This window comes from Phaseolus vulgaris, chromosome 2, assembly GCF_051622355.1.
Source record: "Phaseolus vulgaris cultivar YP4 chromosome 2, ASM5162235v1, whole genome shotgun sequence".
Classification (NCBI taxonomy): Eukaryota; Viridiplantae; Streptophyta; class Magnoliopsida; order Fabales; family Fabaceae; genus Phaseolus; species Phaseolus vulgaris.
Window position 1 is genome coordinate 26,202,419 of NC_143499.1, and position 19,514 is coordinate 26,221,932.

Here is a 19,514-nt window from a genome sequence, read left to right on the forward strand (position 1 = left end):
ATAATGAAAACCTGATTTACACTACTTAATATTATTTAATTATATCAAATTTATTTTTAAAACGAAATACAATTGTAATTATTAATATAAGAAAATACTAAGGATTTGATTGAAAAAATATTTAAAATAATTTAAAAAGAGAAGAATAAAGTAAAATAAAAAAAATTATATTAGTTTTTTAAAACATCTAGTTTTAAGCTTATTATTATTATTATAGAGCTTGTGCATCCGTTATTTATTTTTATTATTTATATATAACTATATCTAATATTAAAAATTAAATAAAAGATGTCAATTAAATTAAAATAGTGTTTATGTATCTGTATTTTTTATTATTTGTATATAATTATGTTTAATATTAAAAATTAAATAAAAGATGTCAATTAAATTAAATAATAAGAAAAGATAAAAGTTATAATTTTTAAGATAAATGAAGATATAAAAAAAAAATTGTTTCACATGGTGAACATTTTCTCTTCTAATCAATTGTTCCATGTTTAATAAACTATCAGGCTGAGACACTTATTCTTAAATGGCTTATCCGTGTCGGATACACGTATCCGTGTTGATACTCGTATGATACTTATCGGTGAAGTGTTCAATTCAAAAAAAATATTTGTTGAATTTTTTTAAAATTTTAGCACGGTTCTAACACAATTTTAAAATGTATAAATACAATAACTTTCTAAAAACTCAATTTTATTATATAAATTTGTATTATGATTATAAAAATAAGAATAAATTCTTTTGAACCAGTCATGAAAAATATCTTCCTACTTCCAAAAAAATTTGGAACATACTTTTGCACATAAATATTTATTTTTTTAATTTATATAATTCAAAATGATATAATATATAGATCTGTGTCTCGTATCCTATATTTTAGAGATTATACATCCGTATCCGTACTACATAGTTAATAAATTGTTTTGTTTCATATTTAATAAATTTTATAAACTGTTTCGTACTTCACATTTAAAATATAAAATTAATAACTATTTTTTATGTAGTATATTAGTTTTTTTAAATAGAAAATAAAAAATGACTAACACGTATACTAAATATTTAAAAAAATAAAAAATGACACAATATCTACAATAATAAAATAAAATAAAATAAAAAGAATTAAGAGCAGTGAATATAATCATTTTTATATATAGTATAGATATATAAGTTAATCAACTTATTTTCAAAAGTACATTATATTTTCAATAATACATTTTATAACATATTTATATCACATGAAATTACGACTCTAAATATATATATATATATATATATATATATTTGAAATTTTAAAATTTAAACCTAATATTACCAAGACAGATGTTCTCAAATTATAATACTAATAAAGACTATACAAAAAATCTTAAAAATAATGACAGAGATATTTTTAATAATGTAATGTAATCTTGATCCTGTCGCCAACTCTAGCGTGGAGGAATTGCTTTGTCGCTTCCTTACCCCGCCTATGCAACTGTGCTATCCGCAAGAAAGCTCTTAGAACCTTCACCGGGTACTTCAAACGCAACCTGCAAAATACACAGACGGCGCCTCTAGCGGCCGTTTGCTCTTCGACGCTCAAGTTAGGTCACAGAACCACCAACAAAAAGAAATATCTCACTGAATCTCTCTCTGTGATTCTCTTTTTTCTCTCTCTCTCTGTGTCTGTGCCTAACAGAATTCTGTTACGCTATCCTCTGCGTGTGTCAGAATTCTGTTACGCTATTGTGCGAAAACGTACACAATGAGTAAAAACTTGGGTGGGTGTGTGTTTTCTGTGTGTACCTTTCACGACGCGGAGTGCACCTTTATCTTGGCCGCGCCCCTCTCAGATGGTGACACGTGGAGGCATGCAACTCACATCTAACCGTACACGTGCCACTACCTGAAGGGCTCTAGCGCATCTCTTTGTGCGCCTAAGTTATTCCCTTGCGGAGTAACTTAGCGCGTTTCTTCCATCTGGGTGAATCGCACACTCCCAGGAGAACGCCAGGTGTGGCTGGACTAGGCACACTCACCAAGCATTGCTCTCTGCATAAACGATTTCCCCTTCACGATGTCATGCACGTAATGGGTTAAGAGAGTAACCAATCACTGACCGGTTTACTAACTCCCTCAGGCCACTCTCGTGCACGATTCTACCGGCGAGTAGCTCCTCTTTCTCTGAGATATGATCATGCGAGGTCCATGCGTAACGCTCTCGCTGGGAATCTCAGTCCCAGTTTAACTACGTGTAACACGAAACCCCGATGACCATGCACCCGATGACTGATCGGTGCTCTATTGCTTCTCGTGTTCTCCTCCCGGGTGTTTATCTTGGAACTGATCTGTCGGTGGTCACTCGGTTACTGACCACCGATCACCGTTCTGGGTGATCTCCTCCCTGATTTCTCTACCACCTGATCCACGTGTCACCCTGCGAGTGCTCCACGTAGTTATCTGCTGCTGACATCATCGACTACCGATGACCGACCGGATCACAAGCCCCCCAGTCTCGAGCTGTGAACTCGTTCTCAGCGAAGAGACTAAGTGGTCGCGCCCTCGGTCCACGTGGCAAGTGGGGCCACATCACGTGCCACCTCACTTGTTGCCTTTTGACGTTATGACTTCCTCCCTTAATCTCGCGACATGTGGACGCATCAACGGCTAGCGTGGAGTGTCGCTAATGCTTCCCTTATTCAAATAGGCGCGCGCCTTCACTGTTTCATCATCTTCTTCAATACTCCAACTCTCAGACTTACTTCAAATCTCCTCTCTGCGCGCCCAACTTTCTTCAAGCTTTCTACCTCAAGACCTTCCGCGATCATCTAAAGGTATGACTTTTCTTCTTCCTTGATCCATTTAGGTTCTTTTTACCGATTGCATTCACCCTTTTCACTACCATGCACTCATCTTCTCTGTTTTTCTTCTTCTCAACCCGCGCTAGGGTTTTTTGCGTTTCTCACTTCGCTCTCTACTTTTCCCTCTTCCTCTTCTTTGTCTGGACCTTTCTTTCTTCTTCCCTTCCTCTGTTTTTCACCGAACCATTCATCATTCCCTCTTCTTCCGTTCATCTGACTTTTTGCTTTCCTCCATTGCAGTTATCTCGCAATGGCTCGCTTAAAGCAAACTGCTCGCATCGTCGCCTCATCCTCTGGTGCACAGCCTTCAGCAAGTGCACCAGCGTCACCTCCACCTGATACAACTTCCTATCAGGACTACGCCAGGGTCTATGACTGGGCTCCCCTGGCATTGCTGGCTGAAACTTCCACTCAACTACCGAAAGGCCACCTCAAAACCCTTCTGAGCAACGACCCTGATGAGCCCTCCTGCGCCATCGACAGGGAGAATGATTTCAACGTTCGTATACGCATTCCTCCTCGAGGGATGCTAATCTGTGTGGACGATAGGGCTACCAATGGGGTGCCCTTCACCTTCATATACTCCGCCATCTTCAAAAGGTTGAAGCTGCGCTTGCCCTTCACCTTCTTTGAGAAGGAGCTGATGATGGAGCTGAACGTCGCCCCTTGCCAACTCCATCCGAATGCCTGGGCTTTCATACGGGCATTCTAGATCCTCTGCAACTACTTTGGGCATAACACCTTTGTAGACGTCTTCCTACATTTCTTCGAGGCGAAGAACCCTGGGGATAGGTCCTGGATCAAATCTTATCTTGATTATTGAAATAGTTAAATTTTTAAAAAATTATCAAAATAAATAAATTAACTCAAAGTAAAACGTATTTAAACTGAAATGAAATCGTATTAAATTTAACTAAAATCGTGACAATATGATTTATTTTTTAATAATTTTTAAAAAATTACCTATTTTAAAAATTAAAAGATGAAATTTAACTAGATTAATAAAAATCTGGATAATCATGTATTATAAAATAAAAGAGGTGTTACTTTGGAAAAGGAAAAGGAAATGACCTTGCTCATTCTGAAGAAGCAATTACTTTGGAAATGAAAAATTGTTCAGTTTTGATTGAGTGACTGACACGTATGATGGTGACCGATCGGTCACCTCTGTATTTGTCCTCTGTATTTGTTTTGAATTGACACTAATAGTGTACTACTGTACCTACTCATCCCAAAACCAACTAAATCAATCAACCATAATCTTTTTGCTTTAAAAATTATGTTTTAATCTCATCATTATACCAGTAATTTCCTGATCTGACAGAACTACCACAGACCATGACGATTACAACATTATTACAACATTAAAAAGAAAAATAATTAACTAAACCAGTGTCTTCGTAGAAGACACCAGTTAGATAAAACAATGTTACTGGATGAAAACATAAATAACAAACTCTCTAAAAGTGTTTAGTTTTAAATTATATATTAAGCTCTAACTTGACACTTCAATTAAAACAATAAATTAACATATTGAGTATAAATACTATTTATTAAACTACCTATACCAGGAGATTCATTATTTCGTAACAGTTTTTCTTTTACAATTTTATCCTTTATATTTTGATAACAATTCTTTATTATAATAATTAATTTTTTAGTTGTATTAACTATCCTTTTATCATAAAAATGTGAACACTATATTAAACTATTTTTATCATTTATAAAAAATGTAGATTCGAAGGTACAGCAGTGTCTGAATTTCCACGAATATCTAATAAAGATAATAATAGTTTTGCTCACCATTACCCAAAGGCACTAAATAAAAAATCAACACTATATTTTTTTGAAAATCAAGACATTTAATTCATTAATAATGTTAATTTGCATTAAATAATGATAATAATATTCTTGCAATTGATCTAAGAAGGCTGAGAGGAGTGAGTGACACTGCAACATGAAAATGCATTAATATGGGATGAGATAAAATTATAAAAATATTAAGAAAATATTAAAAAATTGACAGATCAATGAAGATGAGTGAGTGATCCAAAACTCAAGTAAGTGATCCTTTAGCCACCCTGCATCATGATCATGCATGGGAAGAACAGGGACAAAACAATTCAAACCACATGAGGCAGACCAAATTGTACAACAAATGAGTGTAGATGGTGGTCTTTCAGGTCTGTTAGGAGACAACTACCACTTGTCTCCTCAGTTTACACGGCAATTCAAATGCTTCTTTCCCTTTTTCCTCTGAAAAGTGAAAAAGGGATATCATCACACGCATGCACCACAGCTTATTGTTTTGAAGCCATTTGGTTGACTGGTCTACAGAGAAAGAGAATGACTCAGTCAAAGATGCTGCGCCAATCTGCAGTTTCATGGATGACCAAAAGTTCATTTGACTGGTGCTTTTTTCCAAATTGTGTTTAACAAGTGGGGCAAAACAAAGGATGTCGGATATATCATAAGAGAGAACCTTTTTCTGAAACATGTTGGAAAAAAATTTCCATTAAACAATACCACAGCCCACTTTTTTGGCCATTTGCTTCACCTGGTGATACAGGGTAGTGACCCAATAGGTCAGTCTATTTCTACCATGGTTTGATTTGTTTATTCAGAAATTGTAGTAAATAATCATTGACAACAATTAGAGTGCTTCTTCTGATGTGTCACATCAGCTTTTGTGCAATGAGTGATCAAAGGAGCAATGACAGAGAAGATGTTGATCAACAATTGGCCACCTTAGTTCTCCCTTGGCAGTGAATCAGATACACAGATATCCCCTCGACATAGCGGGCACACCCTGTGTATAATATAATAAAAGTTAAAGAGATACACATTTCCAAGCATCTTTAGCACATGAGTTGCAAGTAAAGATATTAACATAATGATCATAAGAATAGAGGACAACATGGTATCAGGACATATATAGCTCAGTTTTAAGACGCAAAGGAATTCCATCAATTATTATAGTAGGGTCTTATGAATTGCCAAGAATTAAAAACGGTAGAAATCCATAACATCATTATGTCAGAAGGGCATCCAAATCTTCCATTATCCATCACAGAATATCATGGTGGTTGGACCACAAATCGAATAGGTTGAAGAAAACATGGGAAAAGCTCATAGACCGCACAACATTTAGTCAGTTTTATCAATCACCACCAAAGTTTAGCATCATATAGTATTGCTGTTTTTACGTGCTTTGTTTTGCAGTTTACTCAGTAGAGTGCTTCTAGTCTAAAAAATACATGTAAAACTCACTCATCTATGTTCTTTCTGTGCCATTTTATAAATTTTAAGTTTAGTCATAATAATCCTAAATTAACAAAAAGGACACCCAAATCCCTATACCCACATACCTGTGAATCTCCTTCAGCCACTTGTCTATACATGTTGTATGAAATTCATGATGACAAGGCAGAACTCTCATGCTGTCTCCATCCTCATACTCCACAAGGCATATATAACATCTGCAAAAGTAAAGGCAAAAAGAAAAAGGAAAAATGTTTAGTATAATCCATGTTAGGGAAATGCTAAACAAGTTTAGTTAGATAGTATTAAATATGCTTAAAAATAAAACGCACATCAGCATGTTGACTAAAGAAAGGAAAAGTGGGGGTAAAGGTCTCACATGCCACGACAAAAAATAGAAGACAGTCATGATGTGCAGCAAGTTACAACAATAACTGGTATAGAGGTTGGAGGAAAAATTTCACAGTATCTGGTATCAGTTAACATTTTTGTGCCATCATGTAAACATTACAAGATCCAAAATTGCATATTAAAACGAATCAAGTGTGGCATCATAAGACATGACTAAACAGTAATTTTTATTGTTCGCTTTCTACTTTTTAATTTTTTTTACGAAAAGTTGCATACGTTCTAAATTTTGTCTGACATGTCACACAAGATAAGATGTAAGAGGGAATAACTTATACTAATAAATGGAAATGAAAGTGGACAAGAAAAAGAAAAAATTCAAAGGCATTTAAGAAAATGAATGAACACTGAGGAGGGTGAGCTCGAATACTTACTGTACAGGTTCTTCTTGATGTTTGTGCAACTTTTTGTATAATTTGACAGGCAAGGATTCCACAACTTCATTAGGTGCAGGAACGGAACCGATAGATGACACAGAAGGGCGAGAAGATAAAACCACAGATTGCTGGTGAATTTCATCCAGAACCTAATTAAAATATGTACAAATATTCAACCTGTATAAATATATAATGAATGGCCACCAGAAAAGATAAGCAGCAGGTTAAACTCACTTCAAATAAGGCTTCAGCTAGCATAACAATTCTTGATATGCTAGCTCTAGCATTGGTATCATCATTTGAATTGGTATCACGACTATTGGTTCTGCATGCACAACGACCGTTTCTGTGTTGACCAGATAAGATACATGATCTGTCATGTCCAGAAAGATTTTCAAACCGGCTACCCAACCGCTGAAGAGCACGGACCTAGAACAATTAAAATTAGCATAATTAAGAATGAACAAATTCCAGGGATGAGGAAAGAGAACATGCACAGATGTTTTCAGAGAAAAAACTAGCAGTCCTAAGATTTGTTATTGTTGTTTCAAAAGCCTCGAATAATGAGGGAATTATTGGGTTTGGAAAAAAAATTCATAAAATCCACAAACCTGGGACCGTATTCTTCTTCTCCGTTCCAGGAAATTGGACCTATGTTCCAGCAGATCCTGATACCTAGTTTCTCTAGAACGTGACGGCTCAACATCATAGTCTTGGATGCCAAACAAGGAGCTTGGTGTACTGGGCAGAGGATATCTAGGTGTAGAAGAATTTGAAGCATTACGACCAGTTGATGACACTCTTGTGTCTCTATCCCCCACTCGTCTTCCATTCTCTTGACCAGCATCTCTTGCTTCTCTCTCCCGTTGCATAGGGCAAAAAGTGAAGTCTGACAATGTTGATCGCCGGAGAACTCTGTCACGGAGCCTTCCAACACTTAAAGTTCGGCTAAAACGAACATTACGTTCAACAGGTTCTCGAGCTCCATTTCTTCTATCAGCATGTCTAGTCTCAACATTTTCTGTGTCAGTATGAATTCTTGGAGAAAACATGTTGACATCAGGCACTTCTCTTGCAACATTTCCATCTCTAGCCACATCCTGGACAGAAGAAAGTGGGCGACTGCCAACCAAATTACCAGGTGAAACCAATGGTGGGGCATTAGGTCGTAAACTATTAGAGGTTTCTTCATGACACTGCCTAGGCACTTGACTAACAAAAGATGCATTGAGCAAATCACTACGGTGTTGAGTTTCATTTCTATTAATCAAGCTGCCAGGAGGCCCTGGATGTAAACTAAGCTCACCTTCATCATATATTGAGAGACTTGTTGAAGAAACCGGGCAAGGCCTAGATGACCCCAAACTTGTGGTTCTGCTAAGTCTGAAGCTTATATTACCAGGAACAAGGCTAAAACGAGATAGGAACCGACTTGAGGGGTTCAAGGACTGATTTGAAGAAGAATGTGTAGAGCTGCTACCAGTTCTGGATGCAGTGTGACGCCACTCCTCAAGGTCAACGTTAGAAGGTACTTCATCAGATTTATCCGGTTTCACCTTCCTAAAAGAATCTGTCTTCCCTTCATCTGAGTCTATTTCATTGCCACTGGTGTATGTCACATCATCTCCGTTTACTTTATTCTGATCACAAACCTAAAGCATGTGTTTCAAACTACAGTTAGGCAGTTAGTAAGAAAAAACCTTGACCAATTCCAAAACTTTTTCACTACATGACAGTGATACAAGGAAACAAATGTATGAGAACAAATGGGGAAGAGAAACTATTTCATTATATTACTTTCAAAACAAACTTACAGGCATGTCATTGCCTAAAAACAAAACAAGGTCCTATAGGACAATGAGGCTAATAATAAGACAGAGGCATAAGTATTAAGACCGACCACAATTTTAAAATTTTTGCAAGTTGTTATAGAATCACAATCCATTTGAGGAACTCACATCTCTAAATGCATGTTCTCCTAATAACAGATGATCTTTATTTTATCTTAAAACCAATTGACATCAAACCTCTCCATATATGACTGTAAAACCAAACAAGTCTACCAGAATAGACAATTACCAGAATGGTTCTGGCACATTTCAGATTTCACCTTAAAATCAATTGGCATTAGGCGAGTTTCCCCAACAGATGTATAAACCACACTACAAGAAGAATCGAGGCACACTATCCAGTACCTTCCAACACTTCCATTTATCAGGAATTCAATGCTTAATTAGTCGTTTCCTTATTGTATAAATACTATTGCATCTTTCAAGAACCTCATTAAATTACGCCATCTCTTCTATTAAGAATCGATTTATAAGGAGTCTCACCAGTAAATTACGAAAACCAATGGCTTTCAAATACCCTTGAAACTAAAGGGAAATTTAAACACGTAATATTTGATTTTAAAATATAAAAAAAGGGGTAAGCTTAATGAAAATATTGAAAATTATTATCCTTTAAATTAAAATCTAACTGTCGTAACATTGAAAAGGATGCGAAAAAGTTTGAAAAAACAAGGAAGTTAGTGTTACCTGGTCGTCACTATCAATGTCACGAGATCCAGACGACGTTCCCAGACAATAAGACGGGAAACCTCTGTGCCCCTTAGATCGACCCTTCCTGAAACTCCCCGAAGACGACGACGATGACGTGGCTTTGCTGCCACTGGACCCCATCTTTCTCTGCCGACAACCAAACACGCCGCAAAAAAAAATGCGTTTGGGAGTACCCAATGGAGCAAACGGCAAGACCCAGAAATCAAAATGCGGTTTTTTTGAGATCCCGGGTGGTTCAGATCTACGGAGATGGGAAAGCAAAGTGGGATTTTTGCGGGATGCTGTGGTGCATTGGATTGGAGTGAGGGAGTTTTTTTGAATGTGGATATGTGAATAAGAAGAGAGAAGAGAAAAGAAGAGGGTAGAGAGGGAAAAGAGTGTGGTGGTGATAGAAGTAGCTGAGGGAATGAGACAAAGCAACTCGCAGGGAAACGGAAAAGGAGGCTTTTTTTGTAAGAAAAGTGAGGAGCACATAAAATAAAGAAACAAGGAAAATAAAGTAGTAGCTGTTTCTACACTTTAATTTAATTCAACAGATAACACTAATAATGTATGTAAAACACTTTCTGTAATGCCATATCCAATAACTAATTATAACAGACTTTTTTATTCTTACAAAATTTACATAAATTTAAATTTAAAAATTGTTTAATTCAAGAAAAAAAAATTAAAAAAATGGCATTTAATTTGTGTGTGCCCCCACGATTCTGGGGATCAAAATATAGGTGTCTCTGGTGTACGATGAGTGCAGCGTGTCTTTCAATCGCATTCAATTTCACAAATCAGGTGGAGCTGCCTCCAACACCTTTTTCTTTTTTCTTTTTTTCTCTCATTTTTTACCTTATTTCAACACTGAATCTCCCACGTCTTTTGTTTTCAACCTTTTGTTTCTGTTGGAAAAAACACGGTACTCACATGGTAACGGCAACAGTAACTGTAACTGACTTAACTCCCATTAGGGACCCTTCTGTAAAAAATCATTTACAATAGAACATTAAATCTTAAAGGGGGAAAAACAACAAATTTAAATCTTAAATTTATTTTATATTGATTGTGTTGGAATAAATATTACCTATAATCATAAAATGATTAATTTAACCTACTCTCTATTTCTACTGTTAGTTATTATTATTAGTTATTAATGTGTTAGATAACCAGATGTGTGTTTCCTTCCTATTCCACCTAAAAAAACGTGTCGTGTTCAACATAAACTAAAGAAAAGGTCTGAAAAAGTTTATTTTTTTCATTTTTAAATACCAGTGTTAATTGGTTTAAATATTAGAAGTAAGGGAATTTTTAATGGAATTAAAAAAAAATACGTTTTTATCATCTTTAATAGTTCTTCTTACATAGTTTTTAATAAAAAAATATTTAATTTTTTTAACCTTAAACAAAAGTCATGCTTCACACTACTCTAATTTTAAAAACATAAGAATTTATTTCAAGAAAAGTTCAAATTGACTGACTAATGATTATATTACTAGGGTGAAATAATATGAAAATTATTGAACTATTTAAGAGTTTTTAGATGATCTTCTATATATTTCAAATATTTATAATTTAAATTAAAAAAATGTGTGAAATTTTTAAATTTCAATTATAAATTACTTATAAGTTTATGTACATAGTATATTTATTTAAAATATACACCATTATTTAGAATATCTGAAATTATTCAATATTTTACTGATTAATTTAACCTTTTTCGTGATTTTACTAATTTGGTGATATTGTAGTGTCCCACCAAATTCAGCAGTAACATCAAAGGCGTAAATACGTAAAGTCCAAATCAATCCAATATGATAGATTAGATAATACACTGAGATGTTCTACACGAATTATTTAATAATTTTGAAATTCTTCAATAATTTACTAATTAATTTAACCTTTCATTTTTATTTTTATTTTTGTGGTTTGCGGAGGAGGAAGATTTTAGCATTCTGACACACCATATTCAAACAGTAATGTCAAAAGCACAGATACGTAAACTCCAAATATATGCAGTATGGTGAATTAGATAATATATTAACATGGTCTACACGATTTTGACATATCTATATGTGTATTACTTGAAACACAAAAAATTGTTCATGGATGTTGCTAGAAATGAACAAATAATTGAAAGAAGAGATGTCAGATTTACTAAAGAAAATGATATCAGAATCTTCTTTAGAATATAATAATGACTTTAACCAGTAACTCTTTAGGACAGTTTATCATTTACATTTAAGCAGTGATGAAAAAAACTTGGTGTTTCAGCAATGTTGGTATGAATGGATACAATAATGGTGGATCTGAATGCTCTGATTAATTGTGTTGATAACCCACTAGTAGCCAGTGGAGCTCTTGTATTAAAGCCTCATAGAAAATCTAACAATGATGATGTCTCCTACAGAGATATGAAAATGATCATATGATCTTTCTATTTTATTTTGTATTCTTTTTACAAGTTGCCTTCAAAACTATAATGTATTACAGAAAGAATCAAAACAAATGAAAAGTATCTAGTAGGTGCAAGATGCTGAGCCAATGGAACTTCTTCACACCTGTTGAACTAAAAGATCAGTATGCAATGAGAGAAAAACAAATGAATTGCATGATCAGTAACATTTTTTTTGCACTATTGCCCTGTTTAAGATTACATTAAAAGGAAGACCTTAACATGGTGAATTAGAAATTGTGAATTATGTTCTTACAAAACAAGATGCTATGTACTTGCAACCTATAAAGTCATGAATTTCCTAACTTGATGCTATATTCCTGCAACCTATATAGAGTCATGAATTTCCTAACTTGATGCTATGTTCACAAAATAGATCGAGCAGACCACTGAAGAAAGTAATTCTGATAAACGAAAAATCGTGTTTCTCATAATAGATGGCACACAAAAAGAAGTCAAACAGAAACACCAGAACACCCCCTTTCCCAAAAATAAGGCTAATTATTTTGGCCATACAATTACAGTTAAGTTCAAGCTTACTCTGACTGAATCCAATTATGAAGCTGTGACTGGAATTTATTGCAGTCTGTACAAAGCCAGAAAGTGATTCAATTCAATCCAATGGGATTGGCTTTTATTCCTGCTTCCTCTGCACAGCCAGCACCCAATTGATCAATCCATTATTTCTAACCAACAAAAACAAAAATCCAACGGCAGTTCCTCAACAAAGTCAACCCAAAGTAAAAAAACTAAATTTCAAACAACACCCAAAAATTTGATAATCTCAAAAGGCTTATCAACACATACCATTTCATTCAAGCAAAAACTTTGTTACAACAAACTTACGGATCATAGAATATCCACAAGACCCAAAAAACAGTTTTACTGCGAATAGGGTCATAGACCCTGTGATACTAACAAGGATTGTGGTCCCATGTAATGAATTGTGAAACTGCTACTGAACAAGTGCGAGAAGCAAGAGGATTCTATCACTATCAGCTTTGGAAACTACTCCAGAAACATGTCACTCAACAATAAAAAAAAATTCACTTCAGTCGAAAGTTCACAACCATAAATCATGAATTCATAATTCACCCTTCTTACATGGAAGACAGTGGAACAGATGGTCCAGCCGTGTCAGAATTAATCAGCATAGCAAACCAGCTTTTAAAGGATGATCTGTAAGATGCAAGGACACATATAAATGCCACCCCTCTGCAGAATTTATGAACTAATAATTAAAATAAAATAAAAACAGCTTTAAACATTTATGTTTACCATAAGACCCAACGTTAGTAGAAACCCATTGATCCCTCCATTAATGCGCACGAGCTCAATCCACTGTACCTAAAAACGGAATAAAAAAACAAAATGAAACATCAAGGAAACAAAGTTCAAGTTTCCACGCTATAATTCATGATGTTAAGGAGCATAATATAGTCAAAATAAAAAACTAAGAAGGAAATCCTATCTACCGCCAAAAAATTGTTCTCATTAACGAAAAGTAATCGACAAATAAATAATATACATGTACGTGCGTATATACTACATAGAACATGGTGCCGATGATTTAAATATGAACATGCAAATTATCAAAATCCAGACATAGATGTTTTTGTACTTTGGTCCCCCAAGTGATAAGAAATTGTATTTGTATTAGATAAAACGACAAGACAGGTTACAAAGGTAACGCGGCTTCAAACGATACGATTCCGGCCAAGGTGAGTTTAGTTTGCGGCGGCGAGCGACGGCGATTAGAGCTTCGAAGATGAAAATTGTGAAAAGATAATTGCAATCGCTCAAAGCGCGTGTTTAATTAAATTTATGATGAATTACTTTGTGAAAATATATCACTGTATTAATCAATAATATAAGATATTTCGGTAACATAAGGTTTCTCTGTATAAAAAAATGTATGTTAATAATATTTCTTTAATAGCACAGTAAATGATTGAAGCAATTTGCATTGTGGTCTAGTTCAGTTTTTCCTGTGTCTGGTTCCCACCCTTGGAATAAAATGAGTGGTTCATAGCAGAACACTGCAACTAAGCTTAGCTCACCTTGTTTGTTAGTTTCGGAAGATTGAGCTTTCTGGCTGATGCATCTGATGTTCCTTTCGAGGTCACATTTTTCTAACATTCACACAACATATAAAGCTCTTACACATCAAGTAACAGAAAAATAGAAAGAATATACTATCACTAGTTTTTATTAAGAATAAGTGACATTAAACAATGGTGGAGGTACACCCAGCACACAAGTTCAGTGCAGTGGTGGCATTTACTTATTTTGACGGCCTAATAGAATTGGATCATATTTTCTTTTTCAATCACATGTTGCTAACCAATAACTAGTAAGTGTGGGTTTTATAAGAATGGTAGAAATAAATGTGAGCTAAATTTTGATGAAATGAATGTATCTATACTCCTTGGTGATTGTCTTGTGGTTCCAAAACGCGGTTGTGACAAGTGGGGTTGCAGGGGTAAGGACAATCTATCTGGTGGAAAGTCCTTCTTTCATAAAACCAGTCTGCTACAGCCTTTGCAATTGTCTGCAGAGTGTTACGCAGACAAGTCAGCTATTTTATTCAGCCGGATTGGATATGAAGGAAAGACAATAACAAAGCAAAAACCACACTGTAACTCATCATATGTTCATATAGGTTGAAATATATTTTTAATCTATACAAACATACTAGTTTTGCTTTCAGAGTTTTCCTTTTTTAATTTATGATATAATGTCCAAACTTTATAGGTCCTTTGTCTTCCCATTAATCTCCATTACAAAAAGGTTTTGTGACTTCAGCAGGCGTTGACACCTGAGGCAAGTGTGTTTTGTAATGTGGCATTGACAATGCCTAATAAGACTGATAAGAAAGACAGAAAAACGAAAGGTTTGGATATCACAAGGATCATAAATAAAAATTAATAGAGATGGAAAAATATTTATAAGTATGCTATATTTTCTGAAAATGCAGCTTCTTACTGTCTTTTCCAGCTCTGGAGAGTCATTTCTCAACCATGTCTCCTGCATTTCAGTTTGGCAGTGGGCATAGCAAGAGTCTATAAACATTCCTTTATATGAAGAGTTGCCAAGCACAGTCAACGCCCTTAAGAATTCTGTCCTGAAGCCTGAAAATCAACCCATGCATGAAAGTGAGGTCATTGAACCGCTGTGATAACTTGAAATCAGGAATTTCGTTGGCCCTTAAATGCTTTGACCAAAGTTCAGATAAAACAACTTATGATATTGTGAGGGCTGAAAAGTATGAACACTTGTTGACAGAGGCGTTCTAAAAAATATTCACCTTGCATTAGATCGAGTTGATCAGGTGAGCAGTTGTTTATATCAAGCTTACAGCTATGCCAGTGGCCTTCAGGATCAGCAACACCCGGTGCCAAAATGTTCTTAATCTGAATCGAAACAACATCCTGAGGATCAGGGAAAGGACTGGAAAGATCTCTCCAGCTATTAAGAGATAGTAACAAAACATCAAATGATAGAAATCTTAAGAACAGTATGTAGAATAATCTTGGTTTAACCTTCTGGTACAATCAAAGTTTATTTTGCATAAGAAACCACAAGTTTTACACAGATCAATATCGGTTTAGCATGACCAATACAATAAAATAGGAGCACCACTCTGCAAATACACTGATGTATCTTGAGCAAAAGAATTATCTGACCTGCCATGAGTCGTATGCCGCGTTTACAAAGAAGATTGGCGTAGTGATATGTGACACCAAATATTGTGGGAAAAAGCACTGCAAGATTGTTCAGAAATCAGAAGTATTAGTAACATCAAAGAGGGAAATTGCAAGGGTAGAAAGATCAAACTAATTCATAAACTTACCAGCTTTGGGGTAAGTCTTGAAGTGCATGACTGAGGCAAATTCCTTGCCGAGCCCTTTTAACATTAGAATGAAAAAAAAAAAAAATCAGAGTTGAATATTTTATATCTTCCTTGAAAGAAGTTTCATAAAGTATCTTGGAAATGAAAAGAGGGAAAACACTAGTGACAGTTTTTTGTGCGTGTGTGTAGAACACAGCATATGCCAAAATGGAAATTGATCAGATAAAGGAAAGGAGTTGTACATGTGTAGCAACAACTTGACTGAAGTACTGTTGAATGTGGTATGCCCCGGTGACATCCCTTCTGTTAACAGTAACATATTGAATCATAAAATGATCTAAGGAACTCTTAATTTTTTAGGAAGAGGCAAATTAAAAAGCATTAACTTACGCATTGATAAAATAACCAGCATCTGAGACGCATTTCACTCTCGCTTCTCTAGGTAATAGAGCTTTGAAGCGATCACAATGCAGTACTGCAGTTAATCCTCCAGCTGAACATCCAGAAATAATAGCCTGTAGTTACAAGTTCTGGTGAGTGAGTGAATGAAAAAACACAATAAAGAGGAAGAAAAAGAGCAAAACACCAGTGTTTCTTACATTTCGAGCATTTTTCATTCCTTTTGCTAGTAAATCCTCCATGACAGCAGCAAAAATCCTTGCTCCCCTAAAGTGCAACTTAGTAACCTAATTTACACACCATAGTTTCAAAGTTTAACCAGAATGACTAATGACTAATATTTTGATTAAATTTAGATGTGGAAGTTCCTTAGAGTTTAGCTGAACTTACTGGATTGACTGCTTCTACATCACCAGTAAAAGATGAACCATCGCAATACCTAACCTTGATTCTGTTCCAGTTGTAGAAATCTGGAATTTACAACACTCGTTAGAAAGTTAAATAAGTGTTGAATTGATGAAGAGAAACAACATTGATGACAAGTGGGAAAGACCTGGATTAAACATTGGCCTGTTACTCATAATTCCCGAAAAGGCAATTTGCTTTGCCATTTGCTTAGATGAACCTAAATGATTGGTCTTGCGAGAGAGGCAAGTAGTGACATTGTTGCACCATCCTCCTCCCTAGTAGAAATGAAATAGATTATGTACCAATAAAGACAAAACTTCTATAACTTGTCAAAAAAAGTGAGAGAAAACAATGAACCAAAATTTGATATTTGAGACTCGTTATTGATGGAAATTTGTAGAGAGGAACAAACCTCAAAAGCAACCAACCAATTGTTAATCCCTGTTCCAGATCCCCTGTCAAAATGGTAACCTGGTGGACTCCCATCCAAACAAACTGCACAATATTTTGAAACTTAAATTCCCAATTATTATAAACATCATTGAAAACAATAAGCATGATAGTAAGAGCACAATAAATTAGTATATGAAAAGAGACATAGCCAAATTTACTAACCAGCTCCTTTTGCTACCGCGTTCTGAAGATAGGTGATTGGCACATAAGAAGCCTCTGCCATCAGCGACAGCAGTGCACACACCAGAAGGTTCAACCACTGTCTTATTCTCCCACCCTCCATTCTGCACAAAGAAAACGATAAACATACACATATAGAACGATAAAAACAGAGTAAGATCTTTCCATCGATATATAAGTAAAAATACATATTAAAGGAAACCCTTTCGCCCGTGAATGAATGGATTGTTCGTTATTTGATATCATCGTTCCAACTCCCTTTTCACATCGACCTAACACTCACCGAAAAAGGATCAATTCATGCAGTTGGTATTTCAAAAATCGTAGAGCCAAACCGTTTGATTTCCTATAGAAGAAATAACATGAATTTATGACTTATGTGCGAATATTGGTTTCCTTCCACAGTGAAAAAACCCAACGCCCCTATTCCCACTAGTCTCCACACACGCGCACAGAAATCCATAAACTCAGCATTTTCATTGACGTGGTTCTCAATTGGAGCCAGCCACAGTCGTGATCCTTGATAGTGCCAGAAATTATATACACATGTGCCATAATTGCAGTTACAGTGAGTGACTAAAAAAACTCTAATGTTGTGGTGAAAATGGCGAAACAAACAGCTTCCTAAAATCTTGATTTCCATTTATTCGTTTCAGCTATCACAAGAAATTAATGCAATAACGTAATGGAAGCCAAAACTGCCGACTTGCATTGCACAAGGCTTCTCGTAAGTTTCACAAAAAGAATCACAATCACTGATCCCATTCCATTCCAATAACTAATCGCATATTCTAAAGGCAGATCAGAATCTTCACTCCAACCCCGCAAACATTCAGATGATCAAAGGAAAAACTAAAAAGATAACAGTTTGTGCAGAAGGGATGACTAGCAGGTGTACCTGGAGAATGGGTTGGGAAAACCGGGTGAATAAACTTTGAAGAAGGTTCGTTAATCAAAGGCAATTGAGGGTGGTGATGGCTTATAAGGTGGTGAAGAAACACACTGTAACTAACAATCGTTAAGAAGTCTGTTTCTGTGACAGTGTTGGGAGGAAAGTGGTTTGTGGAGAGAGAACAGATTCTTAATTCTTCAGTTTAAAGTAAAGGAATTATGGTGTCAGTTAGTTCTGCGAGTACAAAGATTTTTTTTTCAGTTTGGACAGAGAACCCAGAGCCGACACTCATTTGCTCAAAACCCACACCAAAAAAATGTGTTTTTTGAAAGAATGTGAAGATTTATATAGTAAAGTTTTTTACTTGATACCACATTCAAGAAAAAAAATGAAACTATTATCACAAATAGAGAAGCACAGATGTGAGTGACAGTCCGACAGAGTAAACCCAGTTGAAGAATGTCCTTAAATTTGGGATCTAAGTTCAAAGATAGTAACTTTTTATTTATGAAAATCAGAATTTTCACGATTCTCTCGTTTTCTGCCCTCGGGTTCTGCATAATAATTAACTAAATACTTTAATTATTTATTAAACAATTAAGGCAATAAGAATATTGATGCTGTCTCTGGGGCTCCAGGGTCCGACCCGAATGTGTCTGAGAAAAGCATCGAATCTTATCGTTGTATTGCGTTCGCACATGAATGAGTGGTTCAAATGTGAAATCTTGGCGCCGACTAAATAAAAGTTTGGAACAAACAAGCCCCTAACAATATTCTCCTGTGCACGCTCCTTTTCTTATCATCATGAGCTCGTCTCTCTCTGTCTCCACTTTTTTTTACATTTTTTCCTTTGACAAAATTCTATAATAATTGAATTTTGGGGGTTTCAATTTCACAAAACAAATTCTCATCATGGCGATAATGTTGTTCTTCTGAGATTGTCTTCGCGGAATAAAGGTAAACATGCATCGATGTTTCATTGACTCGAACGTAATTTCGGCATGCATGCGTCTTCTTTCATCGATATAATGATGTCAAAGTTTACCAAGAAATCACGAAATTTATGTGTTCTAATTTAACATTGTTATTACACAATAACTAGTAAGTCGTTTTCTGTCTTTTTATTGTCTTTCTTTTAACAGATTGGAAAGTCTTCACAATTGATTTAAATATAAAATCTTTATATTAACGTAATTTGTATGGTTAATTATGATAATAATCTAATACTGTTTATAACTTCTTCTAGTTTTTCTCTTAATTTATCTTTTAGTCATTTATGTATAAATTAAAGTAGAAGGAATGTGAAGGGCATGATTGGATTGTAAAGTGGGTGTGAGAAAAGTTAACAATTTGGTAGTAATGTTGAGGGAGAAGAAGTGGGACGCGATTGACGGTGAATTCTTAAATACCACATCAGACTTTCACTAAACAAACAGTAC

At 35.1% G+C, this 19,514-nt stretch overlaps 2 protein-coding genes across 9 annotated transcripts; both read right to left on the minus strand.

The window, feature by feature from the left end:
• Window positions 1–4,788: 4,788 nt before the first annotated feature.
• On the minus strand, window positions 4,789–10,015 carry LOC137811113 (RING/U-box superfamily protein). Of its 4 annotated transcripts, none has more exons than XM_090298440.1 (6): window positions 9,427–10,015; window positions 7,501–8,560; window positions 7,124–7,318; window positions 6,887–7,038; window positions 6,212–6,322; window positions 4,789–5,652 (listed from the first exon to the last, which is right to left on the minus strand). In XM_090298440.1, the coding sequence occupies exons 2-6, from the start codon at window positions 7,939–7,941 to the stop codon at window positions 5,592–5,594; spliced, it is 960 nt and encodes a 319-aa protein (XP_090154566.1). In that variant the 5' UTR covers window positions 7,942–8,560; window positions 9,427–10,015; the 3' UTR covers window positions 4,789–5,591. The 4 variants fall into 4 exon arrangements, with proteins under 4 accessions (XP_090154566.1, XP_068468809.1, XP_068468807.1 ...); XM_068612708.2 differs by having other exon boundaries at window positions 6,887–7,017; window positions 7,501–8,541; window positions 9,427–10,011; XM_068612706.2 differs by having other exon boundaries at window positions 7,501–8,541; window positions 9,427–10,011.
• Window positions 10,016–11,589: 1,574 nt separating this feature from the next.
• On the minus strand, window positions 11,590–19,069 carry LOC137811114 (Pectinacetylesterase family protein). 5 transcript variants are annotated; one of them, XR_016518572.1, is made up of 18 exons: window positions 18,082–19,069; window positions 17,166–17,287; window positions 16,963–17,045; window positions 16,696–16,825; window positions 16,533–16,612; window positions 16,343–16,429; window positions 16,134–16,258; window positions 15,986–16,046; window positions 15,744–15,797; window positions 15,577–15,654; window positions 15,198–15,303; window positions 14,876–15,021; window positions 14,316–14,441; window positions 13,951–14,022; window positions 13,169–13,237; window positions 12,995–13,069; window positions 12,431–12,539; window positions 11,590–11,839 (listed from the first exon to the last, which is right to left on the minus strand). XR_016518572.1 is itself a non-coding variant. In XM_068612712.2 (13 exons), the coding sequence occupies exons 2-13, from the start codon at window positions 17,284–17,286 to the stop codon at window positions 14,310–14,312; spliced, it is 1,203 nt and encodes a 400-aa protein (XP_068468813.1). In that variant the 5' UTR covers window position 17,287; window positions 18,082–19,069; the 3' UTR covers window positions 14,075–14,309. The 5 variants fall into 5 exon arrangements, 2 of the variants coding, with proteins under 2 accessions (XP_068468813.1, XP_090154568.1); XR_016518571.1 differs by having other exon boundaries at window positions 11,590–11,996; XR_016518573.1 differs by having other exon boundaries at window positions 11,590–11,996; window positions 17,372–18,548.
• Window positions 19,070–19,514: the final 445 nt, after the last annotated feature.

Bases quoted from the DNA above. Each gene is read 5' to 3' on its own strand.
- LOC137811113 (XM_068612706.2), bottom strand. From the start codon at position 9,924: ATGTGCTCCTCACTTTTCTTACAAAAAAAGCCTCCTTTTCCGTTTCCC. The intron at 7,039-7,123 runs GTGAGTTTAACC...TATTTTAATTAG, and splicing joins TAGCTGAAGCCTTATTTGAA to GTTCTGGATGAAATTCACCA. The intron at 5,653-6,211 runs GTATGTGGGTAT...TATTATACACAG, and splicing joins TGGCTGAAGGAGATTCACAG to GGTGTGCCCGCTATGTCGAG.
- LOC137811114 (XM_068612712.2), bottom strand. From the start codon at position 17,286: ATGGAGGGTGGGAGAATAAGACAGTGGTTGAACCTTCTGGTGTGTGCA. The intron at 17,046-17,165 runs GTTAGTAAATTT...AATATTGTGCAG, and splicing joins CGCGGTAGCAAAAGGAGCTG to TTTGTTTGGATGGGAGTCCA. The intron at 15,798-15,985 runs GTACAACTCCTT...TAATGTTAAAAG, and splicing joins GTCAAGTTGTTGCTACACAT to GGCTCGGCAAGGAATTTGCC.